General features: G+C 38.7%; 1 protein-coding gene across 1 annotated transcript in view; it reads left to right on the top strand.

Annotated features, from left to right (window-relative positions):
• LOC140466901 (reelin-like) overlaps window positions 1-13,145 on the top strand; it is a 371,462-nt gene that overhangs the window by 286,086 nt on the left and 72,231 nt on the right. The window contains exons 36-37 of the mRNA XM_072562696.1: window positions 8,533-8,710; window positions 11,960-12,044. Of these exons, the coding sequence (XP_072418797.1) occupies window positions 8,533-8,710; window positions 11,960-12,044 (263 nt within the window). The remainder of the gene's footprint in view (window positions 1-8,532; window positions 8,711-11,959; window positions 12,045-13,145) is intronic.

Raw genomic sequence — 13,145 nt, 5'->3', positions numbered from 1 at the left:
ACAGCTTAACAGTGCCCGTCCACAGGATTCATTGAGGCATTCCTTTTACTTGCCATCGCTTTTTGTTCTTCAATCTTTTTTCTCCAGATTCTTTCACTTCTTTATAGGAGGGACAGGTGATTAGCACATGAACTGCAAAATCTTTTAGTTACTGGTTAAAGGCAACAACTTAGCAACTTATGGGAGAAAATCTGGCTTTCTTCAGGCTTTTAAAATTATACCAAGCAGTTTTACTCTGATTGCCTTCAGGAATGAACCAGAGAGTGAAACAGCCAAAATATGTGCAAAGGTCAGGGTTCTGTGTACTAGCATGTGTCGCTTCCAGTGTGCACAATTGTGCCACACTGTGAGCCCATCTGACAAACTCAAATTGGTAGTCAGCATAATTCTTAACATGCATTAGTTTATTTAACAAACGTTGTCTAATTGCAGAATCACATCTAATGCAGGACACTATGTTTTGCATTTTGAAGCATGGGCAGTTTGGGTATGTTCAGTACCTTACTTGGTATAAACAGTTCAACTACATGACATTTGATACAATCTGCCAGTCTTTGAAACGAAAAGCCTATATTCTTAGTATCATGCTGGCACTAAAATTCATATACTACATTATTTAGTTATGAGATTTCTGGCAGCATCCTGTGAGTAGAGAACTACTCATGTTACTAATGGAGGGAGTGGGCTCTGGAGAGAGTCTACATAGGTTTACAAAGCAAAAGAATTTAACAGCACTGCAAGGGAACAATTTAGGTAATGATATTGTCACAGCTCACTGAGAATCAAGCCCTGCTTTCCATAGAGTCATCCCAAGTTAAAGGTTTTTTAAAGTATGCATTATTTCCCAGTTTACCTGCCTTTTAGACCCAGGTTGACAAAAAGCGCAGGTCAGCTTTCTGTACTTAACAAAAATTGGTATTTATCAGATGTAATTAGACTCTAGCTCCAGGTAAACAGTTATGAACCATCAGCATATAACTTTACTAATTAAAACTCTTTATAAACCCCTCCTTACACTCACAGACGGAGACAGAAAAAAAATGGTGTTCTGAACAGAAGGAAAGGATAAGAAGGCAGTTCAATAGTTCCTTTGATGATTCTTGTGTTGGTCTGTGGATGTGGTTTATTTGAACTTTCAGAAACATTTGACAAGATCCCACATAAGAGATTAACATGGAAAATTAAAGTACATGGAATTTGGATCATGTATTGACATGGATAGAGAACTGGCTAGCAGACAGGAAATGGGTAGACAGGTCTTTTCCCAAGTTGCAGGCAGTGATTAGGCGGGTACATCAGGGATCAGTGCTTGGACCCCACCTATTCACAATATATTTTATTAGTTTAGATGAGAAAACTAAACATATTATCTCCAGGTTTGCAGACTACTCAAAGCTGGATGACAGGATGAACTGTGTGGAAGATGCTGAGAAGTTTCAGCATGATTTGGACAAGTTGAGAGAGTGGCAAAAGCAGATGAAGTATAATGTCAATAAATGTGAGATCATTCATTCTGGAAACAAAAAAAAAGAAGACAGATTATGATCTAAACGGTGATAGATTGAGAAAGAGGGAGAAGCAATGAGACCCAGGTATCCTTGTATACAGAAAGAAGAAAGTCTTTCTGTAATTGTCCAGGGTCTCGATGAGACCACACCTAGAGTATTGTGCGCAGCTTTGGTTGTACTGAAGTTCTAACAGATCCAGACAGGATAAATGCGGGAAGGATGTTCCTGATGACCCAGGAGTCCATAATTAGGGGTCACAGTTCTAGGATACATTTAGGATTGAGATGAGAAATTACTTTACTTATAAAGTGGTGAGACTGTGGAATTCTCAGCCACAAAGCAGTATTCGCTGTCAAGAAGGAGTAAGATATAGTTCGTAGGGATAAAGGGATCAAAGGAAATAGGGAGAAAGTGGGAACAGGGTACTAAGTTGGATGATCAGCCAAGATCATATTGAATGGCCTACTCTTGTTCTTATTTTCTATGTTTCTATGTCAGGATACTACTTCTTGGTCATCCTTCTCCTGATGCTTCCATGGGATTATGACTCTGTGACTCTAAGAGAAACCAGATGGCTAGTTCATTTATAAAAGTTCTCTCTGATTTATCAATTGTAACTTGCAGCTTACAGCAACTGCTGAAGGAAAAGTGAATTGATTTTCTACAGGCTTAAAGTAGCCTTTACTGCAGAAAACAGAGAGAGCTCTTGGGCTGGTGGAAACCTGAAGGCTTCTCACTACTTTGTTCACAGCCCAAAGCCTTTCAGCTACCTGAGAACCAATCACATAATTGGGCGGCACGGTGACTCAATTGTCAAACTGCTGCCTCACAGTGCCAGGAACTCAGATTCAATTCCACCCTTGGGCACTGTCTGTGTGGAGTTTACACATTCTCCCTGTGTCTGTGTGGGTTTCCTCCAGGTGCATTGGTTTCTTCCCACAGTCCAAAGATGTGCATGTTAGGTGGACTGGCAATGCTACATTGCCCATAGTATCCAGGGATGTGTAGGTTAGGTGGATGAGCCATGGGAAATGCAAGGATACGGTGTTAGAATGCTGTTCAGAGAGTCAGTGTGGACCTGTTGGGCTGAAAGGCCTGTTTCCACACAGTAGGGATTCTATGCATCTGTAATTGTTGGCAGGCAGAAGGCCTTCATCATCACTAACCGGTCACTAGTCCACAGATCAGTCAGCCACTTGCAACTCCATCTGTATACAACCCTTCAGCTCTAGTTCATCTGCAACCACACTTTAACCACTGCTCAAACAAGCAGCTGTGTAAAAGATGCTTACAATGAGTATCAGATCACTTGCTGCAATCTTACAGTGATCCTTGATTTTAAAACAGATCGTTTCTCGTTTCAGTCTACAGTTAACAATATAGAAAATTGAAGACACAACCCGTATATGCCACATGCAGTCTTTACATGGTCTGCCCTTAAAAAAATGAAACATTATTTCAAAAATGCATTTCATTACAAAAATGATACACAACCAACAAACTTAAGACTTGTATTCATTCATTCGTCATACCCCTTATACAATGTTTGACAATCTTATCATTTCTTAAACCATTAACTTATTCCAAAATTTTACACATAAGGGCATCAGAAATTGCATTATCTTTTCCAAATGTTTGAATAATTTTTCATTAAATGTTTGCAATTAAAAGATTCCATCTGAATAGCCTTGCATTCCAAGCTATAAACTTTTCAATGAAGTCCAGTGGATTATGATTAATATAAACTAGTACAGCAAGTTTTACTTTAACTGTCACCTGAGGAACCAGCACTCTTGATAAATTGGCAAAAAACTATGTACCTCAAATACCACGTGTTTACTGTATTATTGCGATCTCTGCGATGTCCAGGTAGTCAGTTGAGGATGTGAGTGAGAAGGCTCTCAGCCAGCATGTTTTGTTTAAGGCAAAGTTGCATTATTATTTCAGTAATTTATGCTATAAATTAAGTATAACAGGGATGTGTATACCCCTGCATTATGGTCCAATTACTTAGTGTGTGTTTTTACATTGATTATGTGGACCTCTTGATCTACCTGTACACTCCTAGTCTGTAGGTTCAGGATAATAAAATGTTTGCTGTATTTTCTTATTACCATGTTGAACACAGACTTCAAAGTATTGAAGAGCCAACAGTATTTCCAAAGTTTTTTTTCTACAATGGGATACCCCTTCAATATGTAGATCTTAGAAAGGAATAAGGTACTGTCAATCCTATGAATGCAATCTTCCAAATATGGAATTGGGTACAAACCTATTTTGATAATGCCCAGGGTGGGACAGAAGAGATGACATGTACACACATTTTTATAAAGCAGCAACTAAGATCAGAAGTGGCAAAATGGCAAAAAGAGAAAATTAATGGCTCTTCACTTAACCGCATAATATTCAGAACATTACAAATATATTAATAACATAAAAATAAACTAACCTTACTGATCTTAAGTTTACTTTATTTATCATTAAATAATTTGATAGCCATAACAGAGATAAGGTTATAAGAAGATTAAATCTGGGAACAAAATATCCAGGAGCATATGACTTTTGGAAATAACTGGCCAGGAGGAAAAGATTGGCAGGTTAGCTCTGTTAGTACAAAGTGGAAATAACATAATAGCAAGAAATATCTTGGATTGGAAGATTTATAGGTATAAATGTATAAGAATAAATCGGGGGATAGGAAGGGCATGTTACAAGGCAGTATATTAATCATGTGTGACTTTAATCTTTATGTAGATTGGGAAAATCAAATTGTCAGATAGCCATGAAGAACAACAATTTCCTAGAACAAAATGATCCTAGATCCAACCAGAGATCAGGCTTTATGGATCTGGTAATGTGTAATGAGACAAATTTAATAAATAATCTGAGTGTAAAAATATCTCCTATTAAACAGTGACTAACGTGGTCAAGTTTAGCATTCAGCTTGAGTTTGAGCAACATCGGTTGGTAACAACTGTACTAAAGTACAGATAATAGGAATAAAACAAGGGTAGAGTTTGCTGGAGTAGAGTCAGCAGTTTTGCAGAAATGGTGATTGATCAACAATGGAAAATCATAGAATTTCTACAGTGTGTAAACAGGCCATTCAGTCCATCAAGTCCACTCCAACCCTCCAAAGAGAATCCAACCCAGACCTATACCCCTGCCTTATCCCTGTAACCCTGCATTTCCTATGGGTAATTCACCTAACCTACACATTCCTGGACAATATATGGCAATTTAGCTTGGCTAATCCACCGAACCTGCACATCTTTGGACTGTGGGAGGAAGCCAGAACACCCTGCGAAAACCCACACAGACATGGGGAGAACTTGCAAACTCCACACACACAATCACCCGAGGCTGGAATCGAACCCAGGTCCTTGGCACTGTGAGGCAACAGTGCTAACTAGTGAACCACAACAATACATACCCTAATGACAAAGAAGAGTTCGAAGAAAGGGATAAACCAACAATAGTTAACCAAGGAAGTTAAGGATAGTGGCAAATTGAAAGAAAAACATACAGTGTGGCAAAGATTAGTGGTAAGCCAGAGGATTTGGATAGTTTGAAAAACAAGCAATAGGCAATCACAAACATAATAAAACGAGGAAATAAATTTAAGAGTAAACTAGCAAGTAATAAAAGAAAAGATGATGAGAGCTTATTTAAAGATATAAAAAGGAAGAGAAAGGTCAAACTGCCCCTTAGAGGATGAGGGTGGGGAAATAATGAGGAACTAAAAAATGGCATTGGAGTTGAATAGATACTTTGCATCAATCTTGATGAAAGAAGACAATAATAGAGCTCCAAAAATACTATGTAATCAAGGGGAAAAGAGGGGAGAAAATGCATATAATAACTATCACTAGAAAAAAAATCTAGGGAAATTAATGAGGGTAGAGGCTGACTAGCCCTCTGAACCCAATAGGTTATATGCCAGGATATTAAAGGAAGTAGCTACAGAGACAGTGGATGCACTGGCAGTGGTCTTCCAAAAATCTTTTAGGTCCTGAAAATATCCCAGAGGATTGGAAAATTGCCAGCGTAACATCTTTTTTCAGAAAAGGAAGATCACAAAAACATAAGTTTAAGGAACTGTTTAAGGAATAGTTGTTGCAAGTGATGAATAGATATGTCCCTCTGAGACTGGTAAGAAGGGGCAAGATAAAGGAACCTTGGATGACGAGAGCGGTGGAACTTCTCATCAAAAGGAAGAAGGTAGCTTACATAAGGTGGAGGAAGCTAGGGTCAAGCTCAGTTCTAGAGGATTACAGGCAGACGAGGAAGGAGCTCAAAAATGGTCTGAGGAGAGCCAGGAGGGGGCACGAGAAAGGCTTGACAGAATGGATTACACATTTTACACTTATGTGAGGAATAAGAGAATGGTCAAAGAAAGAGTAGGGCCAATCAGGGATAGCATAGGGAACTTGTGTGTGGAGTCTGAGGAGGTAGGGGAAGCCCTTAATGAGTTTTTTGCTTCTGTCTTTACGAAAAAAAACAAACTTTGTAGTGAATGAAACCTTTGAAGAATAGGTGTGCATGCTGGAATGGATAGAGATAGAGGAAGCTGATGTGCTGAAAATTTTGTCAAACATTAAGATTGACAAGTCGCCAGGCCCGGACCAGATTTGTCCTCGGCTGCTTTGGGAAATGAGAAATGCAATTGCTTCGCCACTTGCGACGATCTTTGCATCCTCGCTTTCCACTGGAGTCGTACCTGAGGACTGGAGAGAGGCAAATGTAATTCCTCTCTTCAAGAAAGGAAATAGGGAAATCCCTGGCAATTACAGACCAGTAAGTCTCACGTCTGTCGTCTGCAAGGTGTTAGAAAGGATTCTGAGGGATAGGATTATGACCATCTGGAAGAGCATGGCTTGATTAACTGTAGTCAACGTGGCTTTGTGAGGGGCAGGTCATGCCTCACAAACCATATCGAGTTCTTTGAGGATGAGACTAGAAAAGTTGATGAGGGTCGAGCTGTGGATGTGGTGTATATGGATTTCAGCAAGGCATTTGATCAGGTTTCCCCATGGTAGGCTCATTCAGAAGGTCAGGAGGAATGGGATACAGGGGAACTTAGCTGTCTGGATACAGAATTGGCTGGCCAACAGAAGACAGCGAGTAGTAGTAGAAGGAAAATATTCTGCCTGGAAATCAGTGGTGAGCGGTGTTCCACAGGGCTCTGTCCTTGGGCCTCTACTGTTTGTAATTTTTATTAATGACTTGGATGAGGGGATTGAAGGATGGGTCAGCAAGTTTGCAGATGTCACAAAGGTTGGAGGAGTCGTTGACAGTATAGAGGGCTGTTGTAGGCTGCAGCGGGACATTGACAGGATACAGAGATGGGCTGAGAGGTGGCAGATGGAGTTCAACCTGGATAAACGCGAGGTGATGCATTTTGGAAGGTCAAATTTGAAAGCTGAGTACAGGATTAAGGATAGGATTCTTGGCAGTGTGGAGGAACAGAGGGATCTTAGTGTGCAGGTACACAGATCCCTTAAAATGGACACGTCAGTGGACAGGGTTGTTAAGAAAGCATATGGTGTTTTGGCTTTCATTAACAGGGGGATTGATTTGAAGAGTCGTGAGATCTTGTTGCAGCACTATAAAACTTTAGTTAGACCACACTTGGAATACTGTGTCCAGTTCTAGTCACCCTATTATAGGAAAGATGTGGATGCTTTGGATAGGGTTCAGAGGAGGTTTCCCAGGATGCTGCCTGGACTGGAGGGCTTATCTTATGAAGAGAAGTTGACTGAGCTCGGACTTTTTTCATTGGAGAAAAGGAGGAGGAGAGGGGACCTAAGTGAGGTATACAAGATAATGAGAGGCATAGATAGAGTCGATAGCCAGAGACTATTTCCCAGGGCAGAAATGGCTAACATGAGGGGTCATAGTTTTAAGCTGGTTGGAGGAAAGTATAGAGGGGATGTCAGAAGCGTGTTCTTTACACAGAGAGTTGTGAGAGCATGGAATGCATTGCCAGCAGCAGTTGTGGAAGCAAGGTCATTGGGGACATTTAAGAGACTGCTGGACATGCATATGGTCACAGAAATTTGAGGGTGCATACATGAGAATCAATGGTCGGCACAACATCGTGGGCTGAAGGGTCTGTTTTGTGCTGTGCTGTTCTATAAGTAACCATAGACCAGTTAGCTTACCATCTATTATTGGTAAAATGGTAGAATCTTATATAAAGAATATAATAGCAGAACATTTAGAAATGCATAATATAATCGAGCAGAGTAAGCATGGCTTCATGAAGGGGAAATCAAGCTTTCTAAGTTTAATATAATTTTTTGAAGACACATCTATCATGATAGATAAAGAGGAATCAATGTAATATATTTGGATTTCCAAAAGGTATCTGATAAGTTACCACATGTAACTCTACATTATAAGCTGTGTGCATGGAATTGAGGGTAATGTTTTAACATGGATAGTGGATTGGGTAACAAGAAGACAGGGAGTTGAGATAATGGGAGCCTTTGCAGGATAGCAGCTTGGAAGTAGTAGAGTACCACAGGGATCAGTGTTGGGGCCACCGTTATTTAAATGAATATGCATGATGTGAATGGGGAGCATGAATGTACTATAGCCAAAGTTACAGAAGACAAACAAAAGGTGGGAAGGTAATTGTTGAGGATGACACAAAGGAATTGTAGAGGGATATAGAAAGATTAAGTGAATGGGCAAAATTTGTCAGATGGAATATAATGTGGGAAAATATAAGATAATGCACTTTGATAAGATGGGAAGACTGCAGAAAGCTGAAGCACAAAGGGAATGCAGAGTTCTTGTTCATACTTGTGAAGAATCTGGTATGCAAGTTCAGCAGGTAATAGGGAAAACAAATTGACTGTTGGCCTTTTTTTTATAGGGGATGGAGTATAAATATAGGGAAGTCTTGTTAAAACTATACAAGGCACAATGAATATTTGGCTGTTACATTTATCACTCTGGTTAAAGTGACGTGCTGTGCCACAAGCATTTACTGATGGGCCTTTCCTTTCATTTTCAGATGTGACAGTGGCTTTGGAGGACGTAATTGTGTGCCCTTTCTTCCATTGCCATCAATTCTCAAAGACGACTTTAATGAAAAACCACACCCTGACATTTGGCCGGAAGTTCTTGGAGCAGAGCGAGGGAACTTGGATGGGGAGATCATCAAATCTGGAACAGCATTGGTCTTTAAAGGGGTTAGGATTTGTTATTGTTGCTTACACTGTGGTTGAAGATGTTTAAGACAAGGTACAAGCTCATGGAAATATATTTGAAAATTCATGGAGATTACAGTCACACTTCACACTATGCAATGATGGCAAACCAGGCCCCGCACTGGGAGCACAGTATTGTGACCTTGAGCTTTGTACCTTTGGCAAATAGAGTAGTTTTGATTTTTTTAACCTGCAGTAATAGGTTTGACCAAGAATCCTGTATCTCATGACTTATTGCCAAATATCATTTATATCACAACACTTTGTGCTAATGTTATTGAACATTTAAACCCTTCTTATTACTGGATGCACCATATTTTACACAGTACCATTATTCGCAGGAGAGCTAAGACTGCCATATTTTCATTAATATCAACCTTACTCTCCTTAATAATGATGTTTTAACCTTTTGCCTCGGTATGCTTGCGTATCACCCTCTGTCCGCACCTCATCTGGACTGCCTGCAATAATTCAATGAATTTAGTTTGATGGGCATTATCGGTGATAGGTTGGTGACATAGTGGAGACATTTTTGCTGTCACTCCCAGAAGTTGGGCAACCTCAGTCAGTGCATAATGGATTTTGTCCATTCCATTGAGGTGGATTTGAAGGTTGAACCAGGAACAAAGCCAGACATTCTTCCCACCTCCAGGAGGTCTTCCCAGAGATGGGTGAAAAGTGCTGGTAGCAGACCTGCACTGCTTAGATCAATTAAGTGCCTCATTTGGCCACAGGAGTGGGAAAAATTGAAGATTGTGAAGACTCTGCCAGGATCTTCCAATGCCATTTTGTGGACCCCTTGTTCTCACTTACTCCAGCAGTGCCATCTGTCCTGATGAGACTGACAGCCATCTTCACATGGGAATACAAACCCGGTATCTGAGGCTAGTGGCTGGTGATATGGGATGAGGCAAGAGTCTGCCGCACAAAGTAAGAAGCAAGTGACACAAAGGGGAAAGCAGAAGAGATCAGAGGCTAAAAAATAGAGAAGGAGGGAGGCTGGCATGGGGAGCCTGTCAACAAACAAATACATGGTTAACTGAAATGAAAGAGAACTTGAATTCACAGCTAATGAATACTTTGCAAATGAAACTGTTTCTTTTATAAAGTACCAATTATTGAAACAAAAACATTTGTTAATATACGTTTGATGCCTTATGCCAATTCAAATATTGTAATGTGTAGGAAATATAATCTTTCCTTGTGTATTTTTTGTGGCTATCAGTTTAATGGAGTGTTGATAATCAACTAGGATATTGATGAATTCTTCTAATTTTGTTTCTGTGAGTCCAAATTCCCCATATGTCAACACAAATACAGAAGGTCATGTTACTGCATGACTGCATCACAATTAATGAAGGACCTAGTGAGAATGAATAAGTAGCCCTTGAGTATGAATGAGAGTAGCTGAGGTGGAATACCTCTAAACCTTTAAAAAGTACTTGGATGAGCATGTGAATTGCCATGACATTGAAGGCAATGGGCCAAGTGCTAGGAAGTGATGTAGATTTAGAGTAGATATTGTCAGTGTATATTCAGTGTGCCAAAGGTCTGCTTCTGCTATGATTAAATGAAACATTTCAAGAGCTTGGAAAAAGACATATTTTGATTCCCTACAGTTTAAATTTTCAGATGGCTCAATAAATTATTATCTTTGCTTTAGATTTCACCTTAAGCTAAAAATTAAAAATCATTTAAATGTATATTTATTTTTAAATATGTGAAATCTTTATTCAGGAGAAAGTTAACATCCAGACTTGTGGAATTTGCTTCTCAGCAACCAGTGAATGTGTTTCGCATTAATTAGCAAGTTAGCCTGCTATTAAAAATCCAGTTATTTCTCATTTAACTATATGTATCATTTTTAAAGGTTTCGTATAACAATTTTGTAATTGCAACTGGGAGAAACCTTTACAATTCCCCTTGTGGAAGCACTCAGTGATTTCTAGATTGTTCTATACTGTGCAGACTCCAGAAATCAGTTTCAATGGAGTACTAACAATTTCACTATTATTACCACCAAAAAAGAAGTTGATTATTAATTTGTCTCAAAGTAGTTGGCAGTTCTGGTGCAGGCATCAAAGGAAATTGTCCTTCTCACTCAAGAATAAACAAGAATTGCATGTCAACATATTGCATAATTTTAAATAAATGTATATCTTGTATAGCCCTGTATAGTTAGTAAATTCTGAACCAGTTTGAACCCAATCAGATTTATTTCTGTTCATCAGCGTGCCATTTTACAGCAATATTTACCAGACAGTTGGCTAAATCTACGCTATATTTCACCTTATGACAAAGAAGCTTTTGTTAATGCAGCATTGCGCACTCAAACCTATTGACTTCATCCATAAAGACTGAAGCAGGTCTAAATTTAATTGTAATTTTCACAAATGATCCAAAGTCATTTAGGGAAAAAAAACCTATATTTTATACATATTACTATACTCCAGAGCACATATGGTGCCAACTAGTCTGTGCAATGTCAGCTTCTTCTTGAACTGTAAGTGTGAGCTGTTATTTTATCTGCCCTGTTTCTGCCTAATTTCCTTGTAATAAAAAAAACTCTCTCAATAGATCATTTTTCATTTGCAGCTTTTGCTCCTAACCAGTACAAAAAAGCCACTGTCCACATTAGTCTGATATAATTTTGGTAGATCCTAACAATGGTGTAATTTAAGCACTAATCCGTGTCATGTGTCTGCCCCAAAAGGCATAAGATACAATTACTCTTTTGAAGACTGGTCTGATAGAAAATAATTCAGTGCCTCAACACCCTCAACGATGGTGACTTATAGAATTGCTATAAATAATACCTCATTTATCAAAGTCATTTTTGCTTTAAGTGGAAGGCAATGACAATAAAATGAAACAAATGAAGTATAATCCTTTGTGAAGTGCAGTAACCTTTCTGCCAAAAGTTAGATTTTAAATGGGAATAAAATTACTTTCACTTTATTGAATTGACACAGCAGATGTACTATGTTAATACTTTTAACACACTGCACTGTGTTATTGGACACTGTTTCCTTCAATATTTAAATATAGATGAGTTAATTAGGATTTTTGTTCATGTCAAATTATTTGTCAGCATTTTTGAAAGTAACAACAGATTCTCAAACTCATTTCTAAATTGCACTTTGCAGGAATGTTGTTAGCAATCTGTATGCTCTTTGTACAACGACAATCTCATTTGTTCAAGCCACTCATTTATCTCTTTATTTCCTGCAGGAGGGATTGAGGATGTTGGTTTCCAGGGACCTGGAGTGTACAAACACTTTGTACATTCAATTCTCATTTAAGTTCATAGCTAAAGGTGTGTTTTTCTGCTTTTTTGCCAGTACGAAAATCAAAAAGAATCTCAAGCAGTCAAAGTGTCTGTCAGTTGGAATATTCAGACTTCATGTTACAGAGATAAAAACAATGTGGCAAATATTGTAAAGTATCTATGTATGTATAAAATAAGTACATGAAATGGAGTGAGAAGTGTCATAAATGCAGTAGATTAGTCAACATCTGAACGGACAAGACAAACTACTTTTTCAAGTTGGATCCTTCACCAATTTTGGTTGTTTTTCCCTTTCAAGAAAAAAATCAGAAAGCTCAGTTGTAATTTTTCTCACCCATTTCTATATTGTCTAGAAATCATTGACTGCAGGGCTACTGTGGCACTGTCACTAGTTGCTTTTCTGTACCTCGCTCAATGTCTAACTTCCATATGGAACCCTTACAACAACATGTCAATTAATTGCAGAGGGCATTGTGGACAATCCCAAAGGCCTCATTTATACTAGCAATGGTGTTTCTGATATTACTTGCCCCTCCTCCAGGACCATAACATCCATTCTGTGATGGAATGACACAGGAACTGGTACTTATACAGTAAAGCAGACAGGAAGAATGTGAGTTTGCACTCATGATCTCTTACCTGATGAGTTCCTGTGCTGGGCTTTTAGGATGACATTGAGCAAGGATTAGATGTACCTTCATGGGGGATTCAGGCAGAGGATAATGTTTAATGGCAGCTTACTCCAGGCGGCACTTCTGCATCTCCTCAAGATCAATAGTTGATTCCTATGACTATTCACTAAAGCATAGTAAGAGATAATCTCAAAGAGATAAGGAGAGAAAATTAGATGTTCGAAGAAAGTACTGATCACATAATAGAATATAAAAGAATTCCCAAAAGCAACATTAATGCTCAGAGATTTTGGAAAGAAGTCTGGAAAATTCTGTGTGAATTCCAGAGTAACTGTTACTAACAAGCTAGTAAAAGCAAATTAAACTGAAAGATGGATCATGCCATGGATCATGATAAAAAATATTAACTCGTCAGCAGTTGAGCTGAATAATTTATTTAAGACAACATTTGGACACCCATTTATGTTTTTAATCCTTCAGAAAAAAGGAAGCACTT

Source organism: Chiloscyllium punctatum, chromosome 44 (genome assembly GCF_047496795.1).
Source record: "Chiloscyllium punctatum isolate Juve2018m chromosome 44, sChiPun1.3, whole genome shotgun sequence".
Classification (NCBI taxonomy): domain Eukaryota; kingdom Metazoa; phylum Chordata; class Chondrichthyes; order Orectolobiformes; family Hemiscylliidae; genus Chiloscyllium; species Chiloscyllium punctatum.
The sequence above is the reverse complement of the archived record's forward strand: the minus strand, read 5'-3'. Positions and strand labels throughout refer to the sequence as shown.